Below are 17,619 nucleotides of genomic sequence, written 5' to 3' on the forward strand. Positions count from 1 at the left end.
TTCATATGGTTGAGGAAGCGTCCACGGATATCACTACAAAAACTGATGCTATGGAAGCCTTATGGACTGGCTTCATGACACAGATCATATCTCCAACAAAGATCTGGAACAAAACCTAGTGGCTCCTTGGGGCCTGGTGTCTTTCCCACATTCCAACTTGGCTGCTCTTCCCCCAGAGGTCAAGAACTCAGTACTGATAAGAGATACAGTGGTATCATGGAAAGTCATCAGGAAAGCATTCAGACTTCCCCACTCAATCTAAAAAAAAAATGCAGCTTTGGAATCATCCAGAGTTTCCTCAAGGGAAACATGTAAGATTATCTGGGGACTGGAAATCCAGAGGGATAGTTAGGGCGGTACATCTGATGCACGTGGAGGAGAAACAACGGTTGTCTCCACGGGAACTGAAGGAAAAATACCAACTATCAGACTCTCACTTTCTTCATATAATGCAAGTGCTAGGATTTTGCAGGCACAAAGTTTGTGACTTCTCCAAAGAAGTACTCTCAAACATCTTTGATAATATTGTGGGAAGCTCTCCACGAAAAGTATCACTTTTGGAACTTTACAGAGCCATGTCTGGCAACTCCACAAAAGTTTGACCATCCAAGATTTTCTACAAATGGGAACAAATAAGATCAGCGACAAAATCCTGGAAGGGTGCGCAAAAGTTCGCTCCTGTGTCATAAATAAGAGATGGCGGGAATCTTACTTCAAAATGATGCATAATGCCATATATGGCTTTAACTTTCCAGCCTCTTTCAGGTTCCCAGATCACATCATTCATTGTCCCAAATGGCTAAAATGACCTAGGAATTTTAGTGAGCAGCAAACTAAGCTGTAAAAACTTGTCAGGCAGCTCCTGCCAAGGCCAATAGGATAATGAGTTGCATAAAAAAGGGCATAGATGCCCGTGATGATAGCATAGTTCTACCACTATACAAATCAGACCACACATGGAGTACTGTGTACAGTTCTGGGCTCCTGTGAACAGGGCAGACATAGCAGAGCTGGAGAGGGTTCAGAGGAGGGCATCTAAAGTAGTAACTGGAATGGGTGGACTACAGTACCCTAAAAGATTATCAAAATTAGGGTTATTCACATTTAAAAAAAGACGACTGAGGGGAGATCTAATAACTATCTATAAATATATTAGGAGTCAGTACAGAGATCTCTCCCATCATCTATTTATCCCCAGGACTGGCTCTGTGACTAGGGGACATCCTCTGTGTCTGGAGGAAAGAAGGTTTGTACACAAGCATAGAAGAGGATTCTTTATGGTAAGAGCAGTGAGACTATGGAACTCTCTGCCTGAGGAGGTGGTGATGGTGAGTTCACTAAAAGAGTTCAAGAGGGGCCTGGATGTATTTCTGGAGTGTAATAATATTACAGGCTATAGCTACTAGAGATTGGTCGTTGATCGGGAGTTATTCTGATTTTCTTTTTCCTCTTAAATGGGGAAAATTGGCTTCTACCTACCTCACAGTTTTTTTTTTTGCTTTCCTCTGGATCAACTTGCAGGATAACAGGCCGAACTGGTTGGACAAATGATTTTTTTCGGCCTTATATACATTACTATGTAAGTACTAAGTGGTATACTCACCACCAACACTTCTACTCCACTGGCACCTCAAGTTCTTTTCTTTCGGATAAATCATTTCCTAAGATCTGATTAACCCATGCTCTTTACTCTTTCTCCAAATGTAAAATGCCGGCCTCAGATTTTTGGCATGGCATATGGTCATGCCCTCAGGTCTCAACATTTTGGGAAAGTATGATAGTATATGTCAGGAAATACTAGTTGATCAACCTCCCCCTCAAACCTGAAACATTGTTGTTTCACTATATTCGCCTTCCAACACACCAAGCTACTCGCCCTCAAAATGTTCCTCTCTTCCTCCACTCGATATTGCTGGTGGCCAAGAGAGTAGTATTACACCACTGGCTCTCCAGCTTAATGCCAGACATATCAACAGTGATTTCACAACTGAATATACTGTTCAGGTATGATCAGATCGAGGCAAAAAGGCACAAAGAGAGCTCTGCTACTAAATTCTTCCGAAAATGGAAGACTTTTCTGACCATGCATTTCATCCCCTCTGAAATCTCAGAGATAGTCAGACCATTTAAGTATACCTCCTCGTACCTAATCTCCTCTTTAAAAGGTACTTTGGGCGCTCTTCAAACTTAAACTTCCCTTTCCCTCCCCTTTTCATGTCTTTTCTTTATCATACTATTATTATATTTTCTAATATGATGATTGCTAGAAACCAATTTTATATATAGATAGACTATTTAAAACGATGTATAATTCCAGAAAACTTGGTATATTTCCCATCCCTTTTTTCATTTCTGTCCATGTTTAAAAAATTGAAAATGTTTCAATAAAAAGAATAAAACAAACAACAACACATAATGGAGGTCACTAAAGGGCTAAGCATGGAGATTGCTTCTCTCTGTGAGTTTTTTTATGTTTAACAAGAGCCGATTTCTGCTTAAAACATTTCCCACATTCTGAGCATGAAAATGGCTTCTCTCCTGTGTGATTTCTGTGATGTATAACAAGATCAGATTTCTGCTTAAAACATTTTCCACATTCTGAGCATGAAAATGGCTTCTCCCCTGTGTGAACTCTCTGATGAAAAACAAGAGCTGATAGCTGCTTAAAACTTTCACTGCATTCTGAACATGGATATGGCTTCTCTCCTGTGTGGATTCTCTGATGCGTAACAAGAGCTTGTTTATGATTAAAACATTTCCCACATTCTGAGCATGAAAATGGCTTCTCTCCTGTGTGAGTTCTATGATGTACAACAAGAGCTGATTTCTGCCTAAAACATTTTCCACATTCTGAACATGAAAATGGCTTCTCCCTGGTGTGAATTCTCTGATGTACAACAAGATCTCGATTATTGTTAAACCATTTTCCACATTCTGAACATGAAAATAGCTTCTCCCCGGTGTGATTTCTCTGATGTACAACAAGAGCCGATTTCAGCTTAAAACATTTTCCACATTCTGAACATGAAAATGGCTTCTCCCTGCTGTGAGTTCTCTGATGTACAACAAGATGTGAATTATTGTTAAAACATTTCCCACATTCTGAACATGAAAATGGCTTCTCCCCGGTGTGATTTCTCTGATGTACAGCAAGAGCCGATAACCGCTTAAAACATTTTCCACATTCTGAACATGAAAATGGCCTCTCTTCTCTGTGAGTTATTTTATGTGAAAAGAGATTTGATTTCTGCTTAAAACATTTTCCACAATCTAAACATGAAAATGGCCTCTCTTCTCTGTGAGTTTCTTGATGTTTATCAAGAATTGATTTATGCTTAAAACATTTTCCACATTCTGAACATGAAAATGGCCTCTCTTCTCTGTGACTTTTTTGATGTGTAACAAGAGCTGATTTCTGGTTAAAACATTTCCGACATTCTGAACATGAAAATGGCTTCTCCCCAGTGTGAACTCTCTGATGTACAACAAGATATACTTTCTGCGTAAAACATTTACTACATTCTGAGCATGAAAATGGCTTCTCTCCTCTGTGAATTCTCTGATGTGTAACAAGAGCTGAATTATTGGTAAAACATTTCCCACATTCTGAACAAGAAAATGGCTTCTCCCCTGTGTGAGTTCTCTCGTGTATAACAAGAGGTGATTTATAGTTGAAACGTTTACCACATTCTGAACATGAAAATGGCTTTTCTTCTAGGTGTGCTGTTGGATGTTTAGCACTTCTTCTGTGACTTTTATTCTCTGTTACAGTCTGTGATGAATCAGAAGATCGGACTTGTTTAAAAGAATCAAATGATGCATTGTTGCTGTGATTGGATGAAGATATATCTTGGATATTGGCATGCTCTTCAAATGTATCTCGTGTGATACCACAGTCATCTACTTCAAAATCCAAAGATACCAGATGTTTCTCTAAGTTCCTGGTACAGTCATCTGCCAATAACAAAATACATTTTATTATTGATTAATAATATACCATAATATTCTATTGAAATTGTATTACATTTCAGTAATAAAAAAATCTACATAAAGGCATGGCACAAAATACAAGAATTAACTGACTAAAACAGTGGTGGCCAAAAAGATCATGATCTAACAGTAGACTGAGGGGCATAACTAGGCCAGGTTTGCCCCCACCTTGAGCAAATTCCCTGCAACCTTCACCCAGTCATTTTAAATACATATAAATAAAACATTTCCTAGCGCTGGATAAGAGGCGCTGAATGTCCCCTTAGTTCCCCACACCATAGTAATCTACCCTAAGAGTCCCTTTCACAGTAGAATTCCTGTTTAGTGTCCTCAGGAGAATGCCCCCTTGTTGTCTTGAAACAGTATTTATGCCTAGAGATGGCCTTGCGGTTTGCCCGGTGGTAGTTTCGCGGCAAACTTTGTGCGTTGCGATTTGCCAAACAAGAGAACATATGGCGATATTCGCGCCCGCCAAATTCTTTTACATTGTGAAGAACTTCGACCCATGACACATCCATTAGGTGGTACAGGACAGCCAATTGAGATGTTTCAGCACATGGACATACCCCCTACCTTATAAATAAACCTGATCTGGCTGCCATTTTACATTCAGTCTTTTGCCAGTGTAGGGAGTAACTTAAAGATGATACTGAACATAAGAGTTTATTAAAGAAAAAGAAAGAAACAGAGCACCATGCAAAACTAGTCAAGGTACATCGAAAATTGTCATAAGAAATCATAAGGGTGGGAAATACCAGTGCCGTTGTGGAGGCTAAATGGAAAATCTAATTACCGGTAAGTAATTATCAACTTTTCCATACGCCTCCCCAATGGTACTAAGCAGGAGGATTAACAGAGAATTAATCAAGCCCCCTAAAGTGGGACCACCGCAGACCGAACCTTGCGTCCAAAAGAGAGGTCCCTGTTGGAGGCAATGTCCAGCCTATAGTGCTTGAAAAAGGTGTTTGGGCAAGACCAGGTGGCCACCTGACATATTTGACTCAGGGAGGCGGAAGAATTTTCCGCCCAGGAGATAGAGACAGCCCTGGTAGAATGGGCCGTTAGCTGAGATGGAGGAGAAAAACCTTTTTCTTTGTATGCCTTGGAAATAACAGTTGTTATCCAATGGGAGACTTCATTTTAGAGGCCCTTATTTTTCCCTGCAAATTGGATCAGTAGGCGAAGTCCCTTGTGGCTTCTAGGTAGGCCAGGACACATCTTCCAACGTCCAAGTTATGGAATTTGGCTTCCTTTTCAGTCTTGGCCTGTGGACAGAAGGTAGGCAAATAGATCTGTTGGCCGCAGTGACATTTAGAAAACACTTTAGGAAGAAAAGAGGGTTCGTGTTTTAACATTATCCTGTCGTCTAGCTCTGTCAAGTATGGTGGGAGAAAGGACAAGGCTTGGATTTCGCCTATTCTTCTAGCGGAGGTGATGGCAATGGAGAGCAGGCTAAGAGGTATCTCTGAGAGGGGTTCAAAAGGAGGGTGTCACGGCTGAGGATGGGGGAAACCCTCAGCCGTGCGTTGCCACGTGATGTTAGTCGCTGCTCGGCCAGGACAACAGAATAAGGGAGCAGGTCACCTCCTAACGCATCCCTAATCCGACCCTGACTCCTAGCTGCATGAGCCGACCTTGAATGTAGGAGGGCTCATGCTCAGGAACCTCGGATCCCAACTAACCCTCCGCCGATCCCTGAGCTAAGCTGGATAGACAACCTGTTCCTCCTGGATGCGGAGAAACAGGAGTCTAAACTGGCCGAGCTGCAAGGGGATATAAACATAAACAGACTATGGATATGGCAGGAGAGTGAAAGACTTCCACCCCTACCTGCCACAGACACACTGACTGGATCCCTGAGCGCAAGTGCTGAAGTCCACACACAGACATAAAAGGACACAGCACACATGAACACACAGGAAGCCAGAACCATAGCTGCAAAAATAAGAGACACCACATAAACATAAACTTAACATCACATAACAACATTTATTACCACAAGGGTGGCCCCCACTGGCAGATGGTAAAAGACCAGGAGGATGACTCCAGCAACATGCCTGAAGTACCCCTCAGACATCAGGTCTCAACTGAGGCTTTAATAGCCCATGTAGCCACACCCACACACAGACACACCCAGTGTTCACACAAAGAGGGAGTTAACCCTTCCTACACAAGGCAAGGGATGGAAGCCACTTAAAGGGGAAAGTGCACACATAACTAAAACCCTGTGCACACCAGACATACAAAAAACACACCTAATAAAGACAGGTTGCCAGGCGCAACCGCATGCACATTGCAGCAAGCTGCCTAGCACCAGCTCAGGCTGCTATACATTGACATACAAAATAACAACTTGTTGCCCACGGCAACCACAAGTGAGGCAACATACTAGCGGACCTCACCTGTGGTTGAACAACCAAACCAAACCGCAGGCAACAGCTTGCGGTTCAGGAGTCACGACCATGACCATGGTCGTGACAGAGGGTCCACTAGAACAGAAAAGGACCAGGTTAAGGTCCCACGGAGGAACCATGGTTCTGACTGTAGGTTTAAGCTTACTGGCACCCTTAAAGAAACACCTGATCAGAAGCACCTCAGCTAGCTTAGAGTCCAAAAAGGCACTAAGGGCTGCTATCGGAACTTTCAGAGTACTAACTATTAAACCGCTCGCAAGACCTTTCTGCAGAAAATCGAGGATTGTTTTAATTTCTGTTTTCTTTGAAGGATCCCAACAATGCTCTGAAAATCGCAGAAAGGCTTTCCAGATCCTAAGGTAGATTTTTGAGGTGATCGGCTTACGGCTGTACAACAGAGTGTTGATTACCGCATCTGAAAGACCCCTAGCTCTTAGGAGGGAACGCTCAGTCTCCAGGCAGTCAGATTCAGTTGCCGGACATCCGGATGATGAACAGGGCCCTTAAGAAGAAGATCCGGGATCCGAGGAAGCGTCCAGAAGTCCCTTTTGGCTAGGCTTAACAAGAGGGGAAACCAAGTCCTTCTTGGCCAGAATGGGGCTACCAGAATTATGTCGCATGTGTCCTCCATTATTTTGGCTAGGGTTCTGGGGATTAGAGATATAGGGGGGAAGGCATATAGTAGGATCAACAATGCGTCCACCCAGTTTGGGTTGTCCCGAAAGGACAGGGAAAATAATTGATCTACCCGTCTGTTCGATTTCGAGGCAAACAGATTTAGGGTTGGAGTGCCCTATTTTGTGCACAGAAGTTGGAAGACCCTCTTGTTCAGGGACCATTCCCCTGACTTTAGGGGTTATCAGGTAGTCTGCCAGCTGATTCTCTTTTCCCCTGAGATGGACCGCCGAAATAGAGTTTACCCAGACCTGTGCCCAGGAGAAAAAAAGGTAAGATGTGTGGTTGAGGTTTTTTGCTTCTCGCGCCCCCCTGCTTGTTTACATAGGCCACTTCCATACTGTTGTCCTATAAAATCTTTACGTCTTTTTGATGTATGGCTGATGAAAAAGCCTTTAGGGCCAGGAAAATTGCTTGAAGAAATGGGAAGGTCCGACTGTTTCCAAACTCCCTGTACAACCAGGTCTCCGCAATGAGCTCCCCAACCTAAATTGCTTGCGTCAGTGGTAATCACAATTGGGTTCTGTGGTTTCCAATGAACTCCTTGAGCCAAGTGATCCTTCTTTAACCACCAGGGTCGTTCTGATCCGAAACGGGAGTGACACTTTCCTGTCCAGCAAAAGAGAGCTTGTTCCAGGTTGATAAAATACATTTTTGTAGAGGTCTGCTGTGGAACTGTGCCCATTTGACGGAGGGAATAGTTGAAGTCATCAGCCCCAGGACAGCCATAATTTTTCTGAAGGAGACTTTTGGTAACGACTTGAAAGACAGGATTCTTAACCTCAGGTCCTGAATTTTTTCCTCTGGGAGAAAACATGCTATTACCCGGGAATCCAGGAGAACGCCTAGAAATTATTTCCTCTGGGTAGGAAAGAGATCTGATTTTTCTAGGTTTAATATCCACCCCAGGGAATGAAGTGTGTTTTTGACTACCTGTAAATCGCTGAGAAGGTTTTCCGGAGAATAAGCAGCTATCAAGAAGTCGTCCAGATAGGGGATGAACAGGATCTTCTGCTGATGGACGCAAGCCGATACTTCCGCCATGACTTTCTTGAACACCCGAGGGGCGGATGAGATGCCGAATGGAAGTACCTGGAATTGAAGATGAACAAGACGGCTGCCCAGATAGATTGCAAACCTCAAATACTTTTGATGTTCTTTGTAGATGGGGACGTGATAGTAGGCGTCGGCCAGGTTAAGCGTCCCCATATAGCAGTTTTAATACAATAGGTTGCTAGTGGATTTTATTGCTTCCATTTAGAATTTTTTGTAGGAAACATGTCTGTTTAGGTCTCTTAGGTTTATAATTGCCCTGTAGGAGCCGTTCGGTTTTTTTCACCAGAAAGACCGATGAATAGAAGCCTTCCCCTTCCTGATCCTGGGGCACTGTTGTCAGTGCCTGTTTTAAGAGCAAGGACTGAATCTGTACTTCTAGAAGGGATTGATCTTTTTTGCAAAGTTTCTTGTTTATGTAGAATCTTTTTGGTGGAGGGGAAGCAAACTCTATTTTGTACCCTGGAGAAATCAGATCCAAGACCCACAGAGATTTAGCAATTTTTTCCCAGGCTGGGAGAAACTTTTGGAGTCTTCCTCCCACCGGCTGCTGGCGTCATTGTCCGGGTTGCTTGGAAGATTTGTCCGGGTTGAAGGGAAATCCTCTTCCTCTGCCCCTGGATGGTTGCCATGTACCCGTACTTTCCCTTTTCCTGTGGTCTGGTCTACCTTTCTTTTGGGGATGAAAGGACCGGTGGTTATGGAAGAATCTAGCTTCTGATGGAAACCCTTTTTTCCTGTCTGAGGCTTTGCTCAGGATATCATCCAGGATGGAGCCAAAGAGCCTGTCTCCTTCACAGGGGATACTACATAGTTTGTTCATAGAGGTGTTATCCCCTGACCATGACCATAGCCATATAGACCTCCTGGTTGAATTAGCCAAGGTGGCCGATAGCTTTACCAGATCAGCAGAGGCGTCTGACAGAAAACTAGTGGCTTGCTTAAGGACTGGGAGGGAGGCTAGAATGTCTCCCGTAGGAATACCGACAAGCAGATGCTCTTCTAACTGGGCAAGCCACATTGAGAGGGTCCTGGCAGAACAAGTAGCCGCAATGCTGGGACGTAACATAGCGGTGCAAGTGTCCCAGGATTTCTTAAGGATTGACTCATGGGCTCTGTTAAGAGTCCCACATCTTCAAAAGGAAGTGAGGACTTTTTTGAAATCCTGGCAACTGGGGCATCGACTCGTGGGTTTTTATCCCAGTGAGCTGAGTCTGATTCGCTGAAGGGGTACTTGCGTTTAAAAACCCTGGAGAGACTCCTGATCTTTTCTCCGGGTCTTTCCATTCATTAGCAATACATTTTTTCATATTTTTGTGTACCAGAAAAACATGTACCCTAAACATGTGATCTTGGACGGATTCTTTAATTTGTTCAATATTCATGGCCGCTCTAATAGTCTTTAATAAGGAGTCAGTATCTTCAACAGAATAGAGGGGCCTCACAGAATTATTGTCAGATAATTCTGAATCTGAGGATACTTTGCCTTCATCCAAATCAAATTCAGATTCTAGAGGAGTCTCTGGAATGGATTTTGAAGTGGAGGGCGCCTGAGGGAGGGAGGCTATCCTGGTTTCGAAGGCTGAGGAAACTTCTTCTTCAATAATGGATCTTAAACTGTCCACTAGTGTCTTTTTGGAGTGTCCTGCTATATGTTTTTTTTACAGATGGCACATTTCCTTTTAATAGAGGATTCCCTGACCTTGGGTTTTCCCTAAGAATTAAAAGAAAAAGATTCCTTTAGGCAGTATTCGTAAAGGAAATTTTTTCAGTGAAAGGAGCCTTCACCCAGAACAGAGCCCCCCCAGTGAACTTAAAATGGCAGGGGTGAGCAGAGAGATGTTAAATATAAATTTATAAAAATTACTCCTATTAGGAGGAGGATTACCGGGCTCAGGGCCTTCAGAAGGTCTGAGGGCAGATCCGCAGAAAGACATACTGTCCGATCTGTAAATCGCACGCTGAGACAGGCGTCCTTCTCTGCCTCTAGCAGGCATTTAACTGTTACTTCCTGGTCACGTAGTACCGCACGCACGCAGACGATGCGTGCGTGCATGCACCCACGTGACCGAATCTCGCAAAACTTCGGCCTGGAAGTTCTCAATCTGCCGGCATTCTCCTACGCAGGCCGCAAATGGAGACCACGTCACCCGGAGTAGCCTGCAAACTGCAGGGCTTACACCTAGATGTTGGAAGGGCCTCTGTCTTGCCCCGGGATCCGACATATGGCTGCAGCCCTCCTGACACCCGGCCAGGGAGAAAAGAGGCATTAGGCTGCGCAATAATGGTAATGAGCAGGAGAGAACCCCCCTCTGTTCTCCACTTCATCCCAGAGGGACAGGAAACAGCTGGAGAAGGAACATGGGAGGAGGCTTTTAAAGGTTGGTTCTCCACGATGTTTCCTGTCCCTGGGAGGCGAGGTAAACTCTCCTGCTTAGTGCCGTTCGGGAGGCGTATGGAAAAGTATATTATAGTGCAATTGTATTGTGCAGCAGTTGTGTGCGGTTCTTCCGCGATACTGCAGCCACACAGAGTGTCAAACGCTATTGGAACAAATAATTTGCACTGGTGTGATTTACCAGTTGCTCCCCCAAAAAACTGATTGAAGCAGGGGTGTTATGTACCAATAATATACTTTCTATATAGTGCATTTAGGTAGTGCAGCATTTGTTTGCGGGTTTGCTGAGTTACCGCATCTACACAGAGTGACAAACGCTATTGGAACAAATAATTTATACAGGTGTAATTTACCAGTTGCCCCCCCCAAAAAAATGGATTGAAGCAGTGGTGTTATATACCAATTATATACTTTCTATATAGTGCAGTTGGGTAGTGCAGCATTTGTTTGCTGTTTAGCTGCGTTACCTCAGCTACAGATAGTGACAAACAAAATCGGAACAAATAATTTATACTGGTGTGATATACCAGTTGCCCCCCCAAAAAAGTGTAAAAAGAAGTGGGCTACAGTAAAATTGTTATTCAGTGACCGCATTATGTACCTCTTGCCACATAATCACAATTTATTTTATGTCAGGTGAATATGCCCAGTTTTTAAGGCCCGTACTCCTGTGGCCTAAAATAAAAAAAATTCTAGGCTCCAACAGGGCACTTTTCAGAAAATTTCCCTTTAAGATGCATAAAAATGGCCCCTGATTAAAATACATATTGTACATATTTTGTGGGAATTTTTTTCATTGATCCCCCTCTAGTATGTCACTGTCCATGTTGTGGGACTATTTGCACACTTCTACTAAGTATTTGGTGGCTGCAAATATGAGCTGAAGGTTTTTCACAGGTTCACCTGCCATTAAAGTGAATGGGGCCCGTCACAAACTTGCGGTTCGCGAACATTTGATCGTGTTTGCGCGATTGCGTTCGCGAACTGTCCCGGCCGATGTTCGTCCATCACTACTTATGCCCCCTTACAATAGTTATGCCCCTTACAATAATGCTTCTCCTTAGTGGCCCGACAGCTATGCCCCCTTTGTGCACCTTCTGCAGTAGTACTGTCCCTTAGTGTACCCTTTACATCAGTGAGGTTCCTGTACTTTAAAAAGTTAAAAAGTAATACCGAGCACATCATGCTCTTCCCAGCGGCAGACGTGATGTGATGACGTCATCTCTCCTGCTGAGCTGAGGAGAGCGCACAGGCCGGGGGATTATCTCTGGTCTGTGCGCTCTCCCTCTCAGCCCAGCAGGTACAATGACATCACTGTATCACACCTGCTGCTGGGGAGAGTGCAGGCCGGGGAATGAGACCTGGGCTATAATGGATGACAGATACAGCAGCTGGACTCGGAGGGAGGAGAGTAGAATGGACAGTAGGAAGCACAGTCCTGTCACTCTCAAGTAAACAAACTGGAAGGCGCGCTCCATAAAATCTTACTTTTTTTCGTGGATTAATATTAAGGGCCTGCGATTCAGAAATAAACACCATCCAATGATAATGAAAATTCTATCACTACAGATGAACTATTTCTTGAAATTAATTTCAGGTGTAATTCTGATGACTCAATCAGAAGAGTCAATTAGGGAATGTTAAATATGTGATATAGTATTACTGACACCATTTATACTGATACAAAAGGGCGATGGAAGGTCCCACCAGATACCAACGGCCATCTGACCAATGATTGGTCATAAAATCTGTCAGATAATCTGTTGGTGTAAATGCACCTTTAGATATAAACAGCAGATCTTGATGATTTGCTTTCCCAAATGCATTATATGTGAGGGATACCACCCCTTGTGCCCTCTTGACATCAACTACGTCGAGGTCACGAGACGTGGTATGGTCCCTGGTTACCAAGGCGTGATGTTATGCTCTCCCAGAGGAGCAGGTAAGGTCAGCCTGGTACAGTTTAAACAGACACCTCCTGTCCACGCGGGCACAGAGAGGCAACAAGCAGAAAGAACCTTTTCACTGCCGCAGTGAAACAGCGCTTTCTCAGCCCGGGTAATCTGCCACCAGCTTCTTGTTTGATATAAGCTCGGTCCGCTAATGGGATTATATAGGGTGAGAAACCAACCCGCGGTACCTTATAACTAGCCCGAAACACGGACGTGGAGATTCGTGATCGAAATACAAGACAGTACAAGATTAAATTATATATTTAATTGCCTTAAGGGATCACTAGATAACACAATATACAGAAAGAATATTATACAGTGGTCTGAGGTTACAAATAGGGTTGTTGCGGGTATCAAAATTCCGATACCCAATCGATACTTTTGTCCCGGTATCGATACAATACCAGGATTTCCATTTTTTCAATACTGGCCTGCACTGCTGCGCAGTCTAGTATCTCTGAACATGAGCATGCTGCTGTCGGCGCACTCATGTTCCTTCAGCAGCACAGGGGAGAAGGAAGCAGTCTCTCCCTTCCCCCTGTGCTGCTGCTGTCGCTGCCACCAATGGGGAAAGAGGGGCGGAGGAGGGGCGGGCGCACTGCGCCACCAATGATAGTACTTTTCATGGGTCCGGACTTTAAGCAGCAGGCTACACAGAGCGGCGCCCAGAGATGTCCCTGGGCACCGCTCCATTCGCCCGCTGTGCGCCTGTGCCCCATTACCGTCTCCTGCAGTCCTGCTCCATATGCTAATTACTATCAGAGCAATGGGGAGGAGACATCAGCTTCTCTAGTGGGCGTTCCTTCTCCCTGGCTGTAGTGCTGTCCAATCGCAGCGCAGGGAGAAGGAACGCCCACTAGAGAAGCTGATGTCTCCTCCCCATTGCTACGATAGCAATTAACATATGGAGCAGGAGAGGAGACACTAATGGGGCACAGTGGGCAAACAGAGCGGCACCCAGGAATAATAGTAAGTGCTGGGACATCCCTGGGCGCCTCTATGTAGCCTGCTGCTTAACAAAGCCCGAACCCATATAAGGTCGTCTTTAACTTTTAATACAGGAGGCAGGTGCCGGCAGCAGAATCGCATAGCCGAAATCCTGCCTCTGACAGGGAGCTGTGATCAGCGGCAGTTAACCCCTCAGGTGCGGCACCTGAGGTGTTAACTGCAGCGGATCGCAGCTCCCTGTCATAGAGGTTGGGTGCTGGCTATTTGATTCCAGCACCCGCCTCCTGTATTTGTATTAACAGGTCAGTTATCTTCAAGGGTTGCACAGTGCGCCCCCCCCCCCCCAACACCCCAGTATAATAAATATTGGTGGCACAGTGCCAATGAGAGTTAAAAAAATAATAATAATTACCTCACCTCCTTCAATTGATTGCGTAGCTGCCGGTCTCCTGATTTTTCTTCAGGACCTGTCAAAGGCCCTGTGGTGATGTCACTGAGCTCATCACATGGTCCATTACCATGGTGATGGACCATGTGATGAGCATAGTGACGTCACCACAGGTCCTTTTCCTCACAGATGAAGACAGAAGAGAAGCCAGGCTGCGCGAACAAGTGGATTAAGGCGAGTTAAATTATTATAATTTTTTTTTTAACCCCTCCAGCCCTATTTTACTTAGCATTCTGTTTTAAGAATGCTATTATTTTCCCTTATAACCATGTTATAAGGGAAAATAATTACATCTACACAACCTTTAACCCAAACCTGAACTTCAGTGAAGAAGTTCGGGTCTGGGTACCACAGTCAGTTTTTTATCACGCGCGTGCAAAACACATTGCGCCCGCGCGATAATAACTGAACAGAATGTAATTGCAGTAAAAACTGACTGCAATTGCATACCTACCCGCACGGGTTTGCCGCAATGCACCCAGGACGCATCCGGAACTGCTTGCCGGTGTGATCCGGCAAGCAGTTCCGCCGATCTGGATGTGACTGAAAGCATTTGTGAGACGCATCCGGATGCGGATCCATCTTACAAATGCATTGCAAGAACAGATCAGTCACATTTTTATCGGTCTGTGCATGCGCAGACTGGAAGGACGGAGCCGGCATTCCGGCAGTTTGAATGCCGGATGCGGCACTAATACATTCCTACGGGGAAAAATGCCAGATCCGGCATTCCGGCAAGTCTTCAGGTTTTTTTCGCCGGAGATAAAACCGTAGCATGCTGCGGTTTTAACTTTAGCCTGATCAGTCAAAATGAATGAACTGAAGACATCCTGAACGGATTACTCTCCATTCAGAATGCATAGAGATATGCCTGATCAGTTATTTTTCGGTATAGAGCCCCCGTGACGGAACTCTATGCCGGAAAAGAAAAACGCTAATGTGAAAGTACCCTAAAATATTAAGTTTAAATTCCCCCTCTCCCAATTTTACATATAAAATATATAAACAATAAATAAATAAATATATTACGTAGCGCTGCGATCGAAAAGTCCAAACTATTCGGTGAGCGCCGTAACAGAATCAAATAAATAAAAACTATGCGATTCGCCATTTTTTTGTCACCATGTCACCCCCAAAAAATAGGATAAGACTGATCTATTGTGGGTTCTATTTCGGTTTCGATTTGGCGACTAAAGATTTAATTTGGCTCCTAAATTTTTCAGTTCAGGAGGCAATGGCTACTATTTTTTTTTTTTAGTCTGGAGCACTGCACCCTTTCCCAATTTTACATATAAAATATATAAACAATAATTAAATAAACATCGCCACGTCCGAGAAGTCAAAACTATTCAAATATAAAAAAATAATAATAATCTGCGTGATTCGCTATTTTTTAAAATGCGGAATGCATGTGGCTTTTTTGTTTTATTTTTTTCACGTGGTATCGAATAGTATCGAGTATCACAATACTTTTTTATAGTATCGAAACCGAATCAAATGGTACAAACAGGATTACGAAGAGCACAAGTCAGTTACCGGGTAGATGAATGTTCCGTTGGGTTATGATTAGTCCTTTGCTGTATTCACATGGAGGGCAGTGAGGTCAGCTGGTTGCAAGTCTCTCTAAACACATGGCAAGATGTGACCCTCCTTCAGAGAAAAGACACGCCCACTTGCTGGCACAAGCCTTTGAAACTGGATCACCTCCTCCTCTTCTGGGCTGGCATCCAAGGACCCACAACAAAAACCATTAGGGCCCATAGCTCCAGACCAGAACATCACAGAGGGATGGTTCTGGGACCAACAGATCCGCCTGGGTTCCGGCTACAAGTAGAGTCGAAACATGGTACCGTTATTTGGTTTCTATGGGGAGATATGTATATCTCCCTTCGCTGGCATCCCACCACCAAACTAAGACCATGGGCATGTTCATCGTGGCCACCGGTACACAAATATGTATCCGGTTTGCGCCCGTGATGGCCGGTTGATTCATAATTCCTTATAAATCGCCAGTTACATGCTGTCTGCTAGATTTGATTGAACTGGGGAATGGCTTAGACCCCCTGCAGGGAGGTTTTCCATATCCATGCTGGCTGAATGGGGTGTGAAATTGTAAACAAAGGTGGCCTGCAAGAAATTTCCCTGCCATATGGCGGAGGCTTTGAAGCGTGGCCCTTCTGTGGAGTTCACTACCTCTGCTATCTTTCAGAAAATGGTGGCTGTGGGGACATAGCTGACAAATATTAATCCATATTTCTCACACATTCAGCATGGCAGAACATTCTTTAGACAATCATTAACCCCTTATTAACCAGCCTGTTTTGGGCCTTACTGACGAAGCGTTTTTCTTCCTTTTTTCATCGTCCTGTTGCAAGAGCTATAACTTTTTTATTTTTCTTTCTATAGAGTTGTGTGTGGGCTTGATTTTTGCGGGACTATAACAGATCTGATTGATTTTAAAATGCAATGCATTATCCCTATAGTGCATTGCATTTTAATATCAGTGCTATTCTGACATTGACCAGCAAGCTGTGCCAGAGGGGCGCAGCCTGCTGGAAATTACTCAAGCCTGGTCTAGGGCCTACATGAGACCCCAGCCAGCCTTCACACACATCGGCATTTACGGGGTGCCGATGGGAGACAGAGGGAGACCGCTCCCTCTGTCAGCACTTTACATGCGGCAGGCGCAATTGCCCACGGCATGTAAAGTGTTAAACAGCCTGTATTGGCACTACTGCCAGTCCGGGCTGTTAGAGCAGGGCCGCGGCTCTCATGTGAAAGCCGGGACCCCGCTCCCCGCTGAACGGGGGGTGGGAACCTGTGCAGCGCTTACACTGGGCAGCTGTAAAAAAGCGGCAGAGGGATAAGAATTTGTGGTTTAGTTACCAAATGGTCTTGGGAGTAACTTTATTATTAGTAGTAATTATTAGTAATTGTTATTGTGTACAAGTCTCTCCGTATGTGATATTTATGTTTTTTCTTTTATACTTTCATATATACTCATCAATAATAATAATAATAATAATAACTGTAATATCATTATTCCCACATTGCACAATATATCTATTTTTTTTATTTGTAGAAGCAGAATCTTAGAGACCTCTCTGCTTTACTTAGTGGCTACTACTCACCTGGACGGTTATCTGCAGGAATGTCCTCTGTACTCTGCTCATCACCCCTCACATAGGTCTCTGTAGGATTAATATTGTTCAGATCTTCACCCAGATTCACAAGCTGTGAAAGAAATATCGTAGAAGTCATCAGACGGATAGAGAAGTCGTGTGGAAGGTTTTATATGACCTGAAAAGATCAGTAATTAGAATGATGACCAAAAATAACCGGGCAGCAGGAGTTATCTGACCCAAATATCTGAAGGTCTCCTGTATAAATCCGATCTTATTGCTTCATTATTCCAACCAGTTTGCAATGCAGGGAGAGAAGTCCTTAAATTCCATCCCTAACATTACATTGTGTGTATATAACATTACATTGTTTCTGTACCTGTTGCCCTTGCTGGCCGCCCCAAGGCTGTGAAGCCGGTAAGCCAAAGTTATTTTGGTCCGTGGCTTATTTACCTCCTTGGAATGGGCATAATCATCTGCTCTGCTGCAGCCAATGACTGGATTCAGGGGTAACATATCCACAAGAAACACATAACCACTAAAGCCAGTCATTGGCTGCAGTAAAGCAGGTGACCATGCCTGTGCCGGCGAGGAAGCAAACAACATTTACTGGAAGATG

General features: G+C 44.1%; 1 protein-coding gene across 1 annotated transcript; it reads right to left on the bottom strand.

The window, feature by feature from the left end:
- Positions 1-565: 565 nt before the first annotated feature.
- Positions 566-17,139, bottom strand: LOC122941908 (gastrula zinc finger protein XlCGF17.1-like). The gene is made up of 3 exons (XM_044299406.1): positions 17,010-17,139; positions 3,149-3,954; positions 566-616 (listed from the first exon to the last, which is right to left on the bottom strand). Exons 1-3 carry the CDS (start codon positions 17,137-17,139, stop codon positions 566-568), a joined length of 987 nt encoding a protein of 328 aa, XP_044155341.1.
- Positions 17,140-17,619: the final 480 nt, after the last annotated feature.

The sequence above is a fragment of the Bufo gargarizans genome, chromosome 6, assembly GCF_014858855.1.
Source record: "Bufo gargarizans isolate SCDJY-AF-19 chromosome 6, ASM1485885v1, whole genome shotgun sequence".
NCBI classification, from domain to species: Eukaryota; Metazoa; Chordata; class Amphibia; order Anura; family Bufonidae; genus Bufo; species Bufo gargarizans.

Bases quoted from the DNA above. Each gene is read 5' to 3' on its own strand.
- LOC122941908 (XM_044299406.1), bottom strand. From the start codon at position 17,139: ATGACTTCTACGATATTTCTTTCACAGCTTGTGAATCTGGGTGAAGAT. The intron at 3,955-17,009 runs GTGAGTAGTAGC...TGTTATTGGCAG, and splicing joins TCCTGCAGATAACCGTCCAG to ATGACTGTACCAGGAACTTA. The intron at 617-3,148 runs GTACATCAGAGA...TCCCATTTGTAG, and splicing joins AGCGGTTATCGGCTCTTGCT to AAAATCTTGGATGGTCAAAC.